The sequence below is a fragment of the Chanodichthys erythropterus genome, chromosome 11 (genome assembly GCF_024489055.1).
Source record: "Chanodichthys erythropterus isolate Z2021 chromosome 11, ASM2448905v1, whole genome shotgun sequence".
In the NCBI taxonomy this organism is placed as follows: Eukaryota; Metazoa; Chordata; class Actinopteri; order Cypriniformes; family Xenocyprididae; genus Chanodichthys; species Chanodichthys erythropterus.
This window is the reverse complement of record NC_090231.1, coordinates 49,785,598-49,805,021: the sequence shown is the minus strand read 5'-3', so window position 1 is coordinate 49,805,021 and position 19,424 is coordinate 49,785,598. Positions and strand designations below refer to the sequence as shown.

Sequence of the window (19,424 nt, the reverse complement as noted above, 5' to 3'; positions counted from 1 at the left end):
GTCATGAGTATGAGGTAACGCAGCTCTGTTTATCATATTAGATACATTTGAGAGTGTTGAAAATGTTATAAAGTTACTCTGTGCGTTCACTCAGCGGCTGCTGTGAGAAACTTGTTTGAGACACACTGGAGTAAGATTTTACAATATCATATTAAATGCTGGATGGCTTGTGCAGATAAATGGCATGCAATTAATTTTAAAACGTATTGTATGATGGAGAAAATTCTGTATTACTGTTACTAAAAATAAAGCTGCATCTAATTATGCTATGTTAGCTACTTGACAAAATAGTGTTTTTCTCTGAGGCATGCTAAAGCATGGTACTCACAAAAAATCAAGAAAATTAGATTTAAACAATAAGACTAAACGTGTTGAGCTATATAACAATAATTAGTTTTCTGTCTATAAACGTAACCAAATAGTTCCCTTGTCTATTAAATCATGTAATATATTAAAGCATCATTGGTGTTTCCATGGTTTTTACAAAATAAACCCGGAAACTGAGGATAATGCAGGTATGACGCAATTGACAGGCGACTCCTCACACGTCCTGGAGCCTTGGTTAAAATTGCAATTTTCTCACGATTTACAAATAGAAACATTTGGGATATTGTAAGTGCTCAAGTGAACAAAATATATAACACTGGCCTAGTGGTTTGTGGTTTTTGGATATTTTACTTTATTTTACTTTATAATCTTACATATTGCATCTTTAAGTTGTGTGCACAATAAAATATCATATACTCTGAAAAATAAAAAAATTCTAGTGCAAATATCTAAATATTCTTACATTTTTACTTGAGAAACAAAATGACATAAGATATTAAGGGCCAGATTTACTAACTGCTTGCGTCAGTGCAAACCCTCTTTTAGACAGTAGTTAAAACAGTATTTTTCCTAATTTAAGCATAAAACCATTTAGTTTTAGTTTACTGAGTAAGATAATAATTTTTTGCACTGTTAAAACCAACAGTGTAGTGTTAATTACTTTGTTACTGAAAGAGGTATGTTGGTTCTGTTTTTCTGTAGTATATGTAAAGTTATTAGGGTTGCTACATTTAGTTACTCCCCAATGCTGGAAGGCAGTTATTTTAAACCATTATAAATGCAATCATTTGTCATCACTCACAAAGTTTAATGATTTTTTTTTTTTTTTTTTTTCTTGGTTGGATGAAAATTTCTCAAACTTCCCCAGTAATGATTTGTCTTGTGTGTTTTGACAGGTGATGTTGCAGGTATAGGTTGGGAGCGTTTGGAAGGCACTCCACCTCCACCCGGTCAGCCTCCTAAAGGGAGGGTTTACTTCACTTACTGTGGGCAACGTCTCGCTCCTTATCTGGAGGACGTGGCTGGAGGAATGTGGCCCGTAGTCCACATTCAGAAGAAGGTTTGCAAACAATGATAAATAATAAGCATACCAGTGGTGCACATAACTAAGTTCAACGTGGTACCAAATAGTTTCAGTCCATTTACAGGTTTACTGGATATGTTTGGGAGTAAAGGGGTGTTGCAGAAAACATATTAATAATTTGCTAATAACATTAGGAAATGCTTTTATTTTAGTATTTAAAAATGATTATAGTCTTTATTAATAATATTTTGAATTAAAAATTTGTAATTTGAATGTTTGAATTATATTTTCTATTTTTATTTTAGTTTACGTTTTAGTAAGTTTTGTTTATTTATATTTCTATTCAGCTGTTTATTTTCTATTTGTCAATTTTAGTAATTTTCATTAAAAATATTTTATAATATTTATATTTTATTTTGTTCCAGTTTTATATTAAAGAAATCAATTTTGGGTAACACTTTACAATAAGGTCTCATTCATTAACATTTGTTAATGTATTAATATAATATAATAATATATTTTTCACAACATTTAATAATCTTTTTCATTGTTATTTAATAAAAATACAGTTGTTCATTGTTTATGTTAGTGCAATGTTAACAAATACAATTTTTAGTATTATACCGTAAACAACTATTGAATAATAATGCGAAATTAGATGGAAAATTAAATATGGAACTGAAACATTTAAGTTAAACAGACAAATAATTTTGAGATTTCATACTGTAAATAAAGAAATAAACACTTGGTAGGCTCAAAAGGATCATAAATCATAATTATTTTCCTTGGTTCTGTGATATTTAGTGACATTTTTATGTATTGTTTAAGCATCCAAAAACTTTGAGCATACTGTTGATTATGTAATTGTGGTTATAAATGTCTTTTTATTGTACACTGGTTTCCTTATGTGCCTATTAGCCCTGTTTTATTAATGTTTTAGTTTTTTAATGATGATTCCTCATTCTGTATTTTTAGAATACAAAGATCCATGCAAACTTTGGCTGCCGGTTGTTTGCGTACGCAGAGGGACAGGCTCATCGAAATGCTGCTGACCTCTGCATGGACCTCTCAGAGGAGATCAGTGCCAACTTTGAGGCTTTGCCCTTTGCCATGGCCTCCGACAGCGACAATGATGCCGGCACTAGTGTGGCGTCTGACTCTGGTTCTCATGGACCTCCATGCCGCATTGCTGCGGTTGTCACAGCACAGCAACGTGAGTGTCGAATCAAATTTTAACTAATATTAAAACTTTCAGCTCCAAAAAGTTGTCTGCATGTACTGTACATGAGGTTGGATTGCTTTTGAATAATGTCCCTCCCTCTTCTAAATAAAACTGGCCATCTGACTGAATCGGTAACGAAGATGTTTTTAAATTTGATGCAGCTTCATATGGGTTAAACGTTGGTTCTTATTTCATTTACAGAATACAATAGTGATGCCTCTTGTCACTACAAGGTAGAACTGAGCTATGAGAATCTGGTCGTCTCAGGGCCAAACGCCCACCCGCCACCAATTGCTGATGATGAGAGTGATGATGAAGATGATGAAGACATTCCTAGGGTATGGAGAGCTCATAACTAGGCCCTTCATTTTTTCTAAAGCAGTTTGCAAATTACACCCCTAACAGTGTCGCAAACTGTCTTTTCAAAGAAATCATGTTTGTTTTTCTCTTTGTGAAGGAGGATCATTACGCATTGCTAGTGAAAGCGTGGGAAACCAAAGTTTTTCCAACCATTCGCCGTCGTTTCAGGAATGAAGCAGAAAGGAAGTCTGGCCTGGATCAGATCAAAGGAGCCCTTCAGCTCGGTGAATGTCTTTTTTTTTTTTTTTTTTTTTTTATTTACAGTAGCTTCCCTTCCCAGCTCATTCATTCATTCAATCAGTGGTCAGTACAGTTGTGGCCAGAATTATTAGACCCCTTCATAAATATGATCAAAGATGACTCTAAAAATAAATCTGCATTGTTTATCCTTTTGATCTTTAATTCATAAAATGAGCAAAAATCTAACCTTTCATTGAAGGAAAAGAATTGAAAGTGGGGGGGGAAATAACATTAAGAAATAAATGTTTTTCTCCAAAACATATTGCCCACAATTATTAACACCCCTAGAATTTTTTATGAGTAAAATATCTCTGAAGTATATTCCCATTCTTATTTAAAATTGTTTAGCTCACCGGGGTGATCATGAACATGAAATTGTCCAGCCATGACTTCCCGTTCCACAGGAGTATAAACATGAGGAAACATAAAGGCCAAATTCCCTTAATCATTCATCACAATGAGAAAAAACAAAGAATAAAGTTCTGATGTGTAGCAAATGATTGTCGAGCTTCACAAAATAGAAAGTGGCTGTAAGAAAATAGCTAAAGCATTGAAAATCCCCATTTCCACTATCAGGGCAATAATTAAGAAGTTCCAATCAACTAAAGATGTTACAAATCTGACTGAAAGAGGACGTGTGTCTAAATCATCCTAATGCACAGTAAGGAGGAAAGTTTGAGTGGCCAAAGACTCTCCAAGGATCACAGCTGGAGAATTGCAGAGATTAGTTGAGTCTTGAATCTCAGAAAGCCTAAAAAAAATTATCAAAAGCACCTACATCCCCACAAGTTGTTCTGGAGGGTTTCAAGAAAAATCCTCTGCTCTCATCCAGAAACAATCTCCAGCATATTCAGTTGTCAGACAAGACTGGAACTTCAAACAGGACTGGCTTCTATGGTCAGATGAAACTAAAACAAGAGCTTCTTGGCAGCAAACCCACCAGATGGGTTTGGTGCACACATGGATAAAAAGTGCCCCATGCCCACGGTTAAATATACTGCTGGATCTTTAATGTTGTGGGTCTATTTTTGTGCTGAAGGTCCTGGACATCTTGTTCAGATATATCATATCATGGATTCTACCAAATATCAACAGATAAAAAATCAAAACCTGACCAACTGTGCTAGAAATCTTATAATGGGCTGTGGTTGGATCATCCGTCGGGACAATGATCCAAAACAAACATCAAAACCAGAACAAAAATGGGTCACTGAGCACAAAATGAAGCTTCTGCCATGACCATCCCAGTTCCCGGACCTGAACCCTAAAGAAATGAGTGGAGTGAACTGAAGAGAAGAAGCACCAACATGGAGCTGGGAATCTGAAGGATCTGGAGAGATTCTGTATGGAGGAATTGTCTCTGATCTCTTCTCAGGTGTTCTCCAAACTCATCAGGCATTATAGAAGAAGACTCAGAGCTGTTATCTTGGCAAAAGGAGGTTGCAAAAATAATTGGATAAAAGGGTGTTAATAATTGTGGGCAACGTGTTTTGGAGAAAAACATTTATTTCATAATGTTATTTCCCCCCACTTTCAATTCTTTTCCTTCAATGAAAGGTTAGATTTTTGCTAATTTTATAAATTAAAGATCAAAAGGATAAACAATGCAGATTTATTTTTAGAGTCATCTTTGACCATATTTATGAAGGGGTCTAATAATTCTGGCCACAACTGTATGTCCAGCTGTGTAGACATTTCCTTGTGAAAAATAAGTAGACTTTAGCATATGTTTTTTAAAGTACTTATTACAGAAATCATATACTTACAGAAGAATATACTTAAGTGTGAAATGAATGTAATGTTTTGGACACTTAATATTTGCAATTAATATAATTTAAAATCCATTATAATATATATATATATATATATATATTATAATGGATTTTAAATTAACTTTTCATTTGACATTTTATTACGAAGCACACTTTAAAGTGTACTTAAGTGTGTTAAGAAGCATTGATGAAAGTGTTCTCCAAGTACACTTAAGTGGCCTTTTATTTCATTAATATTAAATTATCCGCAAGTATAGTTCAACTATGACAACTCTCAAAATAGTTTTAGCATTGTTGAATATGAAAATGTTATTTTGTTTGGTCTTGGCGGACTAGACCTGCTCCAGAGCATATATGGACATGCTACTGCTAATACATGCTGTGAGCTTGCCTAAATAGACATACATAAATCCCATAGCAGATCTAGGCAGGTGGAGCTGGGGGAGGTGGAGGATTTCAGAGGACTACCATTCAGCAAACACTGAACCAGACTATTTAAATCAGGGATGGGCAGCTTCGATCTTGGAGGGCCACTGTCCTGCATAGTTTAGCTCCAACCCTGATTAAAAACTCACCTGCATGTAGCTTTCTTGTCCTGACATTATTCAGGCTTGTTCAGGTGTATTTGATTAGGGTTGGCGCTAAACTCTGCACTGCAGGACTGAAGTTGCCCATTCCTGATTTAAATGTTGAGCAAGCAAATCTCATTGGCTGCAGGATCAGCAAAGACCAGTCAGCTTTTGCCATGCGGTGATGATTTGATCGCTTGCAGATTGCATATAAAGAATAGCCTGCGCCCTCTGGCTGAACTAGATATTTATGTAAAAATAAATAAGCAAGTGCATGTTCAATACAGTTGTGTGCAACTTTTCACAAGGTTTTTTCCATGTGTTTAATATAAATAATGCTGTTATTCCTGGCAGGAATGGTGGATATTGCACGTCAGACTGTTGAGTTCCTGTATGAAGAGAATGGAGGTATTCCTCGTGACCTCTACCTTCCAACCATCGAGGACATCAAAGATGAAGCTAATAAGTTCACCATTGACAAAGTTCGCAAAGGTCTGTGTGAAAGCATAAATATTTGTCTGAGGTTATATGCAATTACCTTTGTTTGGTCTATTGCAGAGATCAGACATTGGCTTTACATATGTACGTACATGCATAAATACTGTAATTTATAATTGCACAGCTCAGAATTGCATTAATGAGATTGCACTGATAAGTCCCATTTTATTATTACAATAATAGGTTAAAAATGTAACAATTTTTCCCACAGGCTTAACAGTGGGCATCCGCTGCCCAGAGGGAAACAACACCTGTAGCAGCACAGGTGGCACAGCCTTACCGAAGTTTGCCATCCGGGGCATGCTGAAGACTTTTGGCTTGCATGGTGTTGTGCTCGATGTAGACTCTGTGAGTGTCTACATTATTCAATTGCAGTTTCCAAATCAGTCCGTTTAACAGGATCAGCATCAGCAAAAAAGTTCAAAATTTCATGAGGAAAAAAAAAGACATTTTATATTGCATAAAGAAAATTAAGCCTTATTTAAATATGTTTTGCATATTCGTGACAATTGACTCTATGCACCTTGATGTACTATTTAATTTTTATTTTATTTTATTTTGACTTTGAGGACATAATGAGAATCATCTGGATCCGACACACTTTTTTTTCTAATGAAATCAACATAAAGCAGCACAATACTCTTATGATTGATGGAGAATAATGTGAAGTACTTCACATTTTAAACAATATAAACATACATGTAAATATTTGTCCCACATTGCACTCTTTTTTTTCCTATACATATTTTTGACAGACTGTGATATTCATTGTTATATACACCTAGCATGTGAACCTGTTTCAAAGTGCAACAAATCCGAAAATTCACTGAAATGTCTTCATTTGTGTGTATTCAGGGCAATGAACTGGTCCAGGTTGAGACATATCTCCGTAGTGAAGGTGTGTTAGTCCGGTACTGGTACCCCATTGAGATGCTAGAGAGGCCGCCAGCAGGGTCCCGCAGGGCTGCAGCAAATGGCCTGGTGTCTCTGGACAGCAGCAACATCCAAATTCATCGGTAATGCATTTTTAGAGACAGTTTTCCTATAGTAAATTCAAAAAAATTCAGGCTTTTACTGAAAGAGTTAATCTTTTAAGCATCATATTTCAATGGCAATGTTAAAGCCTAACGTTCAGTACTCTGTGTGTTTCAGGGAGCTGCTGCGTTGTGAAAGTGCTCTCGCCCGCCTGTACTGCCGCATGGCATTGCTCAACATCTTTGCTCCCAAGAGCCCTCACACATTCACACGTCTTTTCCACATTCCCGCTGTGCGAGACATCACACTTGAGCACCTACAGCTCTTGTCCAATCAGCTGCTGGCTCCACCTTTGCCAGGTGATTTCATAAGAATATTTTGAGGGACACAGGTTTAGGGGTCACGATTTACAAGTAATGTGCAATATGTAATCAGATTACTTTTTTATTTAATGAGTAAAGCATTATGTTAACAATTTATTTTAGTGTCCTTGTTATAAATGTTACGCAAAGCAACGCAAAAAGTAACGCAAGAGCAACCTAACATTACTGTCCATAAAAAGTAACTAAGTAATGTTATTGACTTTTTTAGGAAGTAAGGCAATATTTGAATGCATTACTTTTTTAAAAGTAACTTTCCCCAACACTGTATGTGCCAACTTGTTTGGTCTAAATTCTAATTTTAATACAATATTAAAATTTTAATACTTTACAATAAGGTCCAATTAGTTACTGTTAGTTAATACAATAACTAACAAGCAAAACATTTGGTACTGTATATAATAATCTTTGTTAACAAAAGTGAATAAAAAAAAAATAATAAAAAAAATGTTCATTGCTAGTTCATGTTAGCTCAGGTCCATTAAATATGGTAACACTTTACAATTTGTTGACATTAGTTAGTTAACAAATTAACATTAACTAACAACGAGCAATACATTTGTTCCATTATTTAGTTCATAGTTCATTTTCATTTCAACATTATTAAATACATTATACATTATTAAAATCAAAAGTTGTATTTGTTAGCATTAGTTAATGCACTAAGATTAATAAATGCTGTAGGAGTATTGGTCCATGTTAACTAATGTAGTTAACTAATGTTAAAGGACTAATTCACTTTCAAATAAAATTTTCCTGATAATTTACTCACCCCCATGTCATCCAAGATGTTCATGTCTTTCTTTCTTCAGTCGAAAAGAAATTAAGGTTTTTGATGAAAACATTCCAGGATTATTCTCCTTATAGTGGACTTAAATGGACTCCAAATAGTTGAAGGTCAAAATTACAGTTTTAGTGCAGCTTACAGTTTCAACTTAAGGAACAAACGCAGCACCAGTTCCTTTTTTTCAGTTAGTAGAATAGGGAAAGCATAGGACATACAGCGTAAACTTTTTGAAGAATACAAAAGTGCGGTTCTGGCGGAACCACTTGAAAGGTGATCATTTGTTTATATAAAGCATATACATTTAATTTTTTTTTGTTTTTTGGGAAAATGACCAATCGTTTCGCTAGATAAGACCCTTATTCCTTATGCCTGACCCTTATTCCTCGTCTGGTATCATCAAAGCCCTTTAAAGCTGCACTGAAACTGTAATTTTGAGCTTCAACCGTTTGGAGGCCATTGAAGTCCACTATAAGGAGAATAATCCTGGAATGTTTTCATCAAAAACCTTAATTTCTTTTCGACTGAAGAAAAAAAGACATGAACATCTTGGATGACATGGGGGTGAGTAAATTATCAGGAAATTTTTATTTGAAAGTGAACTAATCGTTTAACAAAAGAAACTGTGTTGTAAAGTGTTACCAATAATATTATCAAATGCATCTTTTGATTTTAATAATGTATTGGTAAATATTGTTTTGTTTCATGTTCGCTAATGCAGCCTTATTGTAAAGTGTTACTTAATACATCCAAGGAAAACATTTTTCACTAAACTCTTCTGTATTTGTTCATTTCCCTTTGGCTTCTATAGATGGGAGAATCAGTTCTAACTCTATTCTGCTGGCTCAGTCTGTTCTCCACGAGCTGCAGGGGAAGAGCTGCTCCCCGACCGAGCTCTTCTATCAGGGAAATGCACAGACAATCCGTGAATGGCTAACGGTGGCCATCAGCAGAGCTCTGCACCAGGGCGAAGACAGCCTTCTCGAACTCACGAAACAGATCTGCTGTTTCCTTCAGGTACTAATGCCTCACAACTTAGTTTTCTCTAGAGGGTATAGCATATTATTCTGAAAACCATGATTTTTGATATGATAAAAGTGATAGGCAGAAAGTAGACATAAATAAGAAAACAAGATTTTGCAAAGAAATTTTAAAAAATACTTTTCTAAAGGGAAAATGAGAGAATGGCCTTCTCAAACTATAATTTAATTTTAATTTTGATTTAGATGTTTACAATAATTGGAACCTTATCTGAATGCTTTTTAAATCAGGCAGCTAATAATATTATCACAGAACATAATGGTTAATTTGCAGTGAATAATTATATTTATTTTTAACTTAAATTATTATTTATTGATTATTATGAAAACATGCTGATTTAAAATGTACTTTAATATAAGATAATGACACTAGCTTTTCAACATCACCACCATCATTGAACCAGGGTTATTGTAGTTGATACTAAAACCATTAAAACCCCCCCCAAAAAAAATCGATGTGAAATAAAATAAATGTTAACTGAACCAAAATAAAATACAGTTTCATTTACCTTGATGTACTAAAATAACACTAAAACGGAAATAAAATGTAATAAGAAAATGTATATATAAAACTAAAATTAAAGTTGTTTAATTTATGAATTTTATAACATTTGGTTATTTTCCTGTTTATTACTATGAAGCTGCTTTGAAACGATAAAGCACTATAGAAATAAATGTACTTTAACGGAAGACTTTTAATGGTAACTGGTTATTTTACATATGTACTTACTGTAGAAATAACAGTAAATTAAGCATAATTGCATTCAAACCTAAACCAAACCCTATTCCTAACCCTAACCTATAGTACATGTTGTTAATTAATATTACTCAGTATTTGAATGTTTAATTAACTGTAACAAGGACACCTTAAAATAAAGTGTAACCCTTTTAATTTGACATGATTACAAAGTGGACTTAGAAGTGTACTTAAGTGTGTTAAGAAACATGGTAATGAAAAGTGCACTCTGTTAAATTATTATTAGTTTTTACAATTGCATTTACATTCTTTTATGTTTGCTGAAAATTCAGAGTGCACCTGAACAGTTTACACTGGAAGAGTTTCCCATCACTGAGTCCAAGGTCAGCATGGACGTGAACTTCCCCGGTGCTGCCTTTGTGCTCGTTTCTTGCAAAGAGAGCCAAGTCAGCTGCCGCAAAGAGTGAGTTCATATTGATTAATAAAATGAATAATTATTTCTGAATTACCTGTTTTTGCATCTTACATTCATTAGTCTGGTTGCACTGAGCAGGGAGCTTTGCATAGTGAAAGTGTAAACTACTTATTTTCAAAAGAACAAGTAAAAACTCTGTTGAAATATTCTATATGCTCATATGTGTATTTTTTTTTTTTTTTCTTAGTTCCTCTCTATACAAGGCCCCTTGGACTCGTGTAATGGTGTACGGACTTGGTCACAAGGTGCGGCGAAACGGCCAGCTGAATCTGATGGAAGCAGTGTGCTACCCACTGGACGCCTCCCCGTCTAACACAGGACTCACCCCTCCGCCCACAGCCAACCAGTATCCCAGCATCATCATCCCCACTGACAAAGTGCATGTCAAACTAGGCATGTCAAAATCATGTGTTACATTGTTTTACTTATCGCAGTTAAGGGTCTGAAAACATTACATACAGTTCCCACTTAAGTATACATTTTGAAGTATATAATTTCCATAAGTACCCCCTTTTTTGTGTGTGTGTGAAAGTATGCTATAGTTTACTTATTTACCACATACCTGAAAAACACATTTTAATAAATTATATATTCTGTATTTGTATGATCTTTGCTATTTGCTTGCATCACCAGAGGGAAGCCTGACGTTTCACCGGAAGGTCATATTATGACATTTTGATAAATTACTAGCTAAAAAAAAAATTAAAAACTGAAACATACACTAATTAAAGGTTCTCAATAAAGGAGCTGTTACACTACGCTTTTCGTTCCATTGACTTCCATTAATACTCATTCAGATGCAAGCTTGTGCAAATTTCACTGCATTACAAAGTTCAAGTTTGGTAAACTCTGCATTTTTTTCAGCTAAGAGGTCACGCAAGTCAAACTTTAACTCTGCAGGATTATGGTGTTGCAGTAACATGGTGTAGATTGAATATTTTGACATTTTGGATGTACAGTATTAAATGTTGAAATATTTTTTTAAAAGTCATACTTTATCCTAGTCATACTCCTACACTCCTCTGAGTGTGATGCCATATTACAACTGTTGCAGTGTCTGTAGAAGTCTAATCTATCAAAGTCTGTTGTGACTGTTGCATGAGATCAATAAGTTACAGTACATTTAGAAAATACAGGGTGAATTTCCATTGCATACTGACTTTAATTCATATTCTGGCCTTGTCTATAGGTGTATCTCCCCCTCCTGGTGCAGTGCTGGTATTACACTCATTGCCTCTTGAGTTTCCCTTGGCTATGGCCTTTGCTGAGCAGCTGCTAACCTACACCGTAGGGGAAACGATTGACCACTCTGAGGATGAGCTGGACACAGTGCCCACTTCTGTGCTTATGCAGGTTGTAGAGTTGCTTGGTGAGAAATGGTTTATTTTTCTTCAAGGATCTCAGGAAACATACTATTACAGTTTATTTATTTTACAATCGCTAAAGGACCGTTCAGATCAAGGACAATAACTGTAATGATAATGATAAAGATATAGTTCTAAAAATTTTTCTAAACACGAAAAGCCACACCACAACTGTAATGAGAATGGCACAGAGAAACTATATCGTTGGAATCACTTTCAGCTTATGTATGATAAAAAAAAAATTGACCGCCAATCAGAATCCATTCTGTTTTAAAGAGCTTGAGCATTTAAAGCGGCAGGCGACAAACCTGAAGCATGCGCTTAGAATACAGATAACAGAGCTTTATCGATTCTTGGTGTAGAAGCTAATACAGTTATCCTTATGGTTATCTTTATAGTCATTGTTCTTGGTGTGAACGTGCCTTCAGACCAATTATTCAGTACTTGGGTCACTTTTTCAAAACTTCACACAGTCAGCACAACGGCATTCTATGTGGGTTAGTCTGTGGATCATTTATCATTGCTTTGGCAAAAAAATGCATTCAGTGACTACTTTCGAATTACATTAGTTATTTTCATACTTCGACACAACCGCTGTCAAATCTCTATGTACATACATGCAAAATACAAAAAAAAACATAGTGTAACGTTACCTGTTAGTGTTTTTAGATCATTGTTTTATGAGTGACAAAGTGTGTTTGTTGAGTGACAACCTTTGCTGGTGTGATGGAAGAATAAGTTGATTTGAGACATGTATGAATTGCTTTGGTAATTTTTGTTAATTTTAAATGTAAAACTTACTGCTGTGCCAAGCTGAATGTTGTTTAGGAGAAAAGTGTGAAGAGTTTTGAAAAAGTGGCCTAAGTATTGAGAAATGGGTCCTAGCTATAAAAACTGCTAGTGCAATTCCTTGTGTGTCACACTGGCTTTATCTTTGTGTAGGTGGCCTTTTGTGGACCACCGATCTTGCTCCATGCATCAAGGAGCTGATCTTCCACCTGCTTGCAGAGCTTCTCCGCAAGATCCACACCTTTGAGCGGCGCAAGACCCCTTCGGGCCTGTCCAGCCACATTACACTGCTTCTCAACCCCTGCCTAACAGTCCTTATGGTTCTTCAAACTGAACTACGAAAGCTTTATGACCACGAGACCCAAAGTTGGGGGTTAGTTAGTGGCGGTTCCTGCACTTCCGCAACGGGTAGTGGTGGAGTGCTTGCGCTCTCTGGCGAGCGGAGCCGCTTCTCGACATACTTCCATGCCCTGATGGAGGTGTGCCTGGCAGTAGCTGAAGTGACTCTGCCACTCAGTACAGGTGCAGGGACGTCGGTAGTAGGCGCCCCTTCGTCTACGAGCACCACCAACTGTAGTGATTCCTCGTCCTCTTCGTCATCCTCCCCAGGCCAGACACCACAAAGTCCGAGTTTGCTTTCGAAGCGCAAAAAAGTGAAGCTAAAGCGAGAACGGGCAGCAGTCTCTGTTGCTTCGGCAACTGCCGTCTCAGGGAAACATGGTTCCGGAAATGGCGCGAGACCATCAGAATGTGATAATGCTTTACTTAACATGGCCGGAGGGAAGCCGGAAGACATGTTGTGGTTTCACCGTGGGTTGACATTACTCTTGATTTTACGGCACCTTGCTAACAAAGACCCACAAGGTGTGGGCGTCACTGGAGATGCCGTTGCAGATGCTTGCCAAGCCTTGGTTGGCTCCACTGCTCACAGCCGCTTGCTCGTTCTCTCAGGAATCCCAACTCACTTGGAGGAATCTGTGGTGCGCAATGCAATCCGAAGGGCTTGCAATGCGCACGGTGGTCTCTTCAAGGATGAGATCTTTATTCCAGTTCAGGAGGAAGACCCTAAAAAAGCCAAAGCTGAAACTCCAGGTATTCTCCAAGATGCAAAGAGAGACTGCACTGCAGGAAGCCCAAATAGCAACAGTACAACGCCAGCAATGAGCACGAGTGCCTCAGCTTCAGCTAGCCAGACGTCTTTACAGGGCGCCTCCAGGGCTGCTGGGGATCTGCTGGTAAACCAAGAGTTGGTGGCCTCTCAAACAGCACCTTCCCAGCCACAAGCACCCCTGGACCCTCATACGGTGTCCAGTCAGGAGAGTCTGGATGTGTCTCTTTGTAGCACAGGAAGTCAAGGTAGTCTCGGCAGCCTTGGGGAGCAGCTGGATAGTGGTGCAACGTCCGTATCGGATGGGAGCTCAATGTACACGGTTGCCTCGCCAGACATCCATGCCAGTGTGACACGACCAATCAAAGGCTATGCTGTCATAGAGGTGGGTGGGACATTTGCTTTTATAACACACCAGCAACGATAAGATGAATGTTGCTTGCAAGCATCATTATTACTCTTGTTCATAGTTAGGGTTAGGGTGCAATGTGTAAATTTTAGTGGCATCTAGTGGTGAGATTGCGAACTGCAACTAATGGTGCACACCCCTCGCACCCCTCCCTTTTGGAAAAGCTATGGTGGCCGTCTGGCCGACACAAGACAAAGATGTTGTCGTCTGAGACAGCAGAGAGTAGCCTGTGTGAAGCAATGAGGTTTCTTCTTACTTCTAACAAAGAACGGTCTCTGCTTCTGATAAACCAGATGACTACTACTACTACTTTGTGCGTATTAAACGTAGTGACGATGCAAGCTGCCTCTAAAACATAAACGATTTAGAAGAAGAACAACATAGTGACTAAACGCGCTCTGTAGAGTGTATGTCCGTTTAGGGCCGCTGTAGAAACATGCCGGCGCATAATGGCGACTTGACATGGAGTCAAGTTTTGCTACATTTTTTCAATTTCAGTACCGAATTTGTACCGAAGTACTGGTACTTTTGACAACCCTATTAGTATACCATGTTAAATCAAGTTCATGTTTCAAATTAATTTATTACATGGACTGTTCCTGTGCATTTGCACACAGTAACTATGTCACTGTTAAGACAGATATATGCTTCATTTTCCATGTTCTGGTGCATCTTGCTCAAAGCCTTTCAAAAAAGAAATTAGTTATAAAATAATGTTACTGTTTCTGCTTTTGCTGTACAGGTAAGGGCAAGGGCCCAGGTAGAGAAGATTCGTGCCAGTCTTTTTAACAGCAGTGATCTCATTGGCCTTTCCAATCTCGAAAGGGAAGAGGAGCTAATGGAGATGACCAGTGAGGAGATCCTCACTGCCTCGAGTGTAAATCAGAGTTTATTTGACACTCAAGGGAGTTCTGCCCTTGAAGAGTACTTCCTTGATAAATCTATCAGAGGTTAGTTGTTATTTTGGACTTTCATTCTGTGATTCTTTTTTTGCAAGGGTTTCCTTTAACTTGATATCAAGTTTGTTAGATTTTTCACTAGTTTTTGTGCTTATAGGAGACAAACTGGTTCCTGGAGCACGTGATGTGCTAACAGATATCTTTAAGAGCTGCATATACGCAGAGCAGGTGCTGAGCCCCGTACCAACAAAACCTGTGAAAGTATCGGACATTTTTCTCAGCAAAGAGCAGATCAACTCTCAGACACCAGGAAACCTGCTCCACGTGTTTTTTACACATGTACGACCTCCCAAGAAGGTGCTTGATGACCAACTAACACAGGTGATGTCCTCAGAACAGTAATTCATGTAATAATATTAAATTACTAATTTATCATTAAACATTTATTTTTATTATAAAGTCTGCTACATGCACATGGTGAGTCTTCCACATGCATTTTGCTAAATTTAAATGATAATTGATGAAAATTGACATACCTAGATGTAATCTACACATATGTGATAGTATACTATTAACATTTTCTGTTAGTTAGATTTTTGTTAGCATTAATTTTAAGTAGGGATGCACCGATATGAAAATTTTGGCCGATACCGATAATTCTTTATATTTGAAAGCCGATAACCGATATATTGGCAGATAAATCTAAATCCAAATTTTTATATAATTTTTGAGAGCCTGATTACAAAACCAAAAATTTCACCATTAAAAGCCATGTCCCAAGCACACAGTTATAATGTTCTCATAATTTTATGTAGCCTATATGACATGTTGCACTTAACTGTATTTTCCTTTTAAGTGACTCCAATCATATTTCAAGCAATTCAAAACCATAACGGTGAACAGTGCGCATCTGTAGTGTCTCAGCTGAAGAAAATAATCCATTATTTATCAGCTTTGATATATCGGCCATATTTTCTTATTGGATTAAATTACATTAACATTAAAAATGAACATATATCGGCCAATACCGATACGGTGGCCGATATATTGTGCATCCCTAATTTTAAGACACGTAAACACATGAAACACATTTATTAATTGTTTAGTTCTTTTTTTATTATAATTGAAAAGTCAGTTACATGCACTTGTAATCCATACCTTTACATCAGTTTTAGGAAACAGACACAAAGTTCTTGACTGGGCTTCACTAAAGTAGACATTATTAAAACTGTGGTAATTGTTCATGCAGATTCTCCGTAAATATGGCACATTAAAGCCCAACAAGAACAAGCACAGCAAAGCAGGCAAAGAGCAGCACCAAGGCAAAGTGGTCAGCACAAAAAGACCCATCACCAAACCCCCAGCCAAAGAGAAGTCCATGCTTAACAGTGTTAGGTGAGTACTAACATTAGGCTCATCCAGGCATTCACTAGTATTTCAGTAGTCAGTTTTTTTAGTGAATTTATTTAAATTATTTAACATATTAAATGTTTTATCTAATGCCTGCATCCCTTAAAATACATAATAAAAAATGTATGATTAAACATTCATGGTTCTCATAACATGGTAAATGGTGTTTCTCCAGAACTGTGCTAAGTGAGAAAAAAACAGTCCTCAAGCCAAAATCTCCAGAGAAGACCAAGCCTGATGAAAAAGACCCTGAAAAGTCTCCTGCCAAAAAGCTTGAAGGTTAATACTATAATCTTCTTGATTTCTGAGTTTGTTTCTGTAGAAATTAACATAAGCCTAGTACATGGTTACCTTGTGAAAAAGAACTGCACCTGATTGTATTGAATGTACTTTGAGAGAACACTTCCATGACTTTTTCTTAACACACTTAAGTGCACTTTTAAATCATTGTTTTAATAATCTTTTGTCATGCTTTAAAGAAGTACACTTATTTTGAATTGTTCACTAACATACTAAAGCACGTACTATACTTGATTATAATTGTAACTGTAGTGTCATTCAATTTTACATCAACTTAATATATTTTAAATGTACTAAATTGCAGCTTCATCATTATACCATTTATGTAAATAAATGAAATACAAGTTTCAATAGAAATAATATTAAAGTATATTTATATTTATATATTTTAGTTTACTATATATACTTGCTAGTACATTCTGCAGTACACTTTAACCATATTTCAAAGACAACAGATGTAATTATGAAATTACATATAAAGATGTAGTTAAGTCCTACTTAAGTGAAAGCACTAAGTTCAGTTATTTTCATTTAATATAAATTTAAACTTTAAAATATGTTAAGCTCTTTGATTATGTCTCATGTATCTTAACATTTCTCATTTCCTCTATCCCAGTAGTACCAGAAGAGAAGTTTTTGACCCTGGAAGGTTTCCACAAGTTTACTCTAGACAGAGCCAAGCAGGATATTCGCAGTGTTTGGCGTGCGATACTGGCATGTGGTTATGACCTGCATTTTGAAAGGTTTGTACCTTCTCAGGGCTGCTTTCATAGACAATCGGTCAGATTCCCGAAAATATTCTAAGGAAAAAAGCAATTTCTTAAGATATCTGAATTTCAGCTCTGGCATTTCCTCAGCACTTGTATAGACAGTGATATGAACAGTAACGATGGCGTCTGTATTACCGAATTAATACGAGCCCAATTCTTCAGTCCTCTTCCTATGGAAGTGCATGCAAAGAACGTAGAAAGCAGTATCTTCTCGACATGTTGACAACACAAACCAAACTCTTCCAGGCCTCTTCTACAACTACAGTGTTTGAGGGAGGGTCAAAGTAGACATTGTTCACGGGCAGCCAATGGCTGGCATTATGCAAATTTGTTACAAACCTATGTAGGTTCATGCAGGAAGTAAGGCTGTAACTACTGATGATTCATTTCAAGCAGTTCAGAATCGGTTTGTTCTTTTGGGAGACAATAACTCCATTCATTGTGCACTTTGTAAAAGGTCTGCAAAGTTTCTGAGATCATTCACAAACAGCTATAGTACACACTATATTAAAAATAATATCCGAAAGAACATTTTTTTCACCTCAAAACTCCATACTACTACGTACATGTTTCTGCTGGTCTCTGTTGTTCTAGTTTCTGAATAAACTAAGGATGGAGTTTTGAAATAGTCTTTTTAAATGGCTAGAAAAATGAATGCAACTGAATGAAATCTCAGTGGTGGTGTCATTATAAAATAAAAACACTTCTTGTTTTAGATGCACATGCATCGACTCCCGTCATGCTCAAAAAGCCAGTAGAAAATGGACCTTCGAGATGGACTTTGCATTGGTCCAGTTTGTGAACCGTCTCTGCCGACATCTGGCCATCACACCTGCCCGGCTACATCCACATGAAGTTTACGTTGATGCCAAGGATGCCGCTGATCCCCAAGTTGCATGCTTATTAGGCAAGTCCATCTCTATCTCTATTACATTATGCTGTTAGATTTGGATTATATGTTTTCATACAATTACTGATCATACAGTCACAACCCAGACATACATTGAATGTAATTCTGATCACACAGGTGTTCCAGTCGAGAGTTTGCGACTGCGGTTTGCTTTACTGCAGTCACTCAACAGCACATTGGAGAGCTTCTTCCTGCCATTAGTAGAGTTAAGGCTGACGCAAACCTATCAAAACAGCATAGCGACCCTTCTGTGCGAGGCCAAAGGTCAGTCATCAGTGCTTTAATATGTTCGTCAACACATCAAAATAAGTGGCAAAAGATTATTAAAACTATGATTTAAAATTAAAACATTTAATTTGACATTATTGCAAAGTGTACTTAAAGTGTGTTAAGAAACAGTCAAGAAAGTCTTTTTAAGTAAGCCTTTTTTCATTAATATATTGTCTGCAAGTACTTTTTTTTTATATATACTTTTAAGATCTACAAGTGCACATTCAAAATGATAAAGCACACTTCTTTTTCACAAGGCTCAGTAAATCTTTTTTCACTTTATTTCAATTGCAGGCCTGATTTTTTACGACACCAAAGTGACTGTTATGAACAGGGTGCTGAACGCAACAGTACAGCGGACTGCAGACCACGCTGCCCCTGAGATCACACTCGATCCGCTGGAGATAGTGGGAGGTAAACCAAATGAAGCATCACTCACACAGAAGATAGTTTGTACTATCAGTTCTTCACACTTCACACTGTGTATTACAGGTGAGATGCGTGCAGCAGAGAACACATACTTCTGCCAGGCTGCACGCCAGCTGTCATGTGTCCCTTCATCTCAGCTGTGTGTACGGATAGCCAGTGGAGGAGACCCCACCTATGCTTTCAACATCCGCTTCACCGGGGAGGAGGTCCATGGCACCAGTCAGTGTTACAGACACAAACACTAAATCAGAATCACTGTTCCAACATAACAACCATTCTTTGTGTGGTGTACAGTTTTGTTTGTTTTAATTTTTTAAGAATATTATGTGATTTTTGTCATATTTATTGCTTTTATTTATTTTTTTTTCTATTTGTCTTTATTTTAATTCAGTTGTAGTTATAG

At 36.7% G+C, this 19,424-nt stretch overlaps 1 protein-coding gene across 8 annotated transcripts in view; it reads left to right on the top strand.

Moving 5' to 3' along the window:
- Positions 1–19,424, top strand: part of LOC137030024 (probable E3 ubiquitin-protein ligase HECTD4) — a 91,895-nt gene that overhangs the window by 61,773 nt on the left and 10,698 nt on the right. For 5 of the 8 annotated variants that reach the window (XM_067399963.1, XM_067399959.1, XM_067399960.1 and 2 more), the window contains exons 49-70: positions 1,224–1,387; positions 2,327–2,564; positions 2,775–2,911; positions 3,031–3,157; positions 5,869–6,006; positions 6,224–6,360; positions 6,868–7,028; positions 7,165–7,346; positions 8,963–9,168; positions 10,221–10,351; positions 10,551–10,756; positions 11,553–11,732; positions 12,670–14,009; positions 14,776–14,983; positions 15,090–15,313; positions 16,182–16,327; positions 16,518–16,621; positions 17,259–17,385; positions 18,129–18,319; positions 18,440–18,586; positions 18,887–19,006; positions 19,085–19,240. In XM_067399963.1, coding sequence (XP_067256064.1) covers positions 1,224–1,387; positions 2,327–2,564; positions 2,775–2,911; positions 3,031–3,157; positions 5,869–6,006; positions 6,224–6,360; positions 6,868–7,028; positions 7,165–7,346; positions 8,963–9,168; positions 10,221–10,351; positions 10,551–10,756; positions 11,553–11,732; positions 12,670–14,009; positions 14,776–14,983; positions 15,090–15,313; positions 16,182–16,327; positions 16,518–16,621; positions 17,259–17,385; positions 18,129–18,319; positions 18,440–18,586; positions 18,887–19,006; positions 19,085–19,240 — 4,770 coding nt within the window. The remainder of the gene's footprint in view (positions 1–1,223; positions 1,388–2,326; positions 2,565–2,774; positions 2,912–3,030; positions 3,158–5,868; positions 6,007–6,223; positions 6,361–6,867; positions 7,029–7,164; positions 7,347–8,962; positions 9,169–10,220; positions 10,352–10,550; positions 10,757–11,552; positions 11,733–12,669; positions 14,010–14,775; positions 14,984–15,089; positions 15,314–16,181; positions 16,328–16,517; positions 16,622–17,258; positions 17,386–18,128; positions 18,320–18,439; positions 18,587–18,886; positions 19,007–19,084; positions 19,241–19,424) is intronic. The other 3 variants (XM_067399966.1, XM_067399965.1, XM_067399958.1) reach the window with 1 other exon arrangement.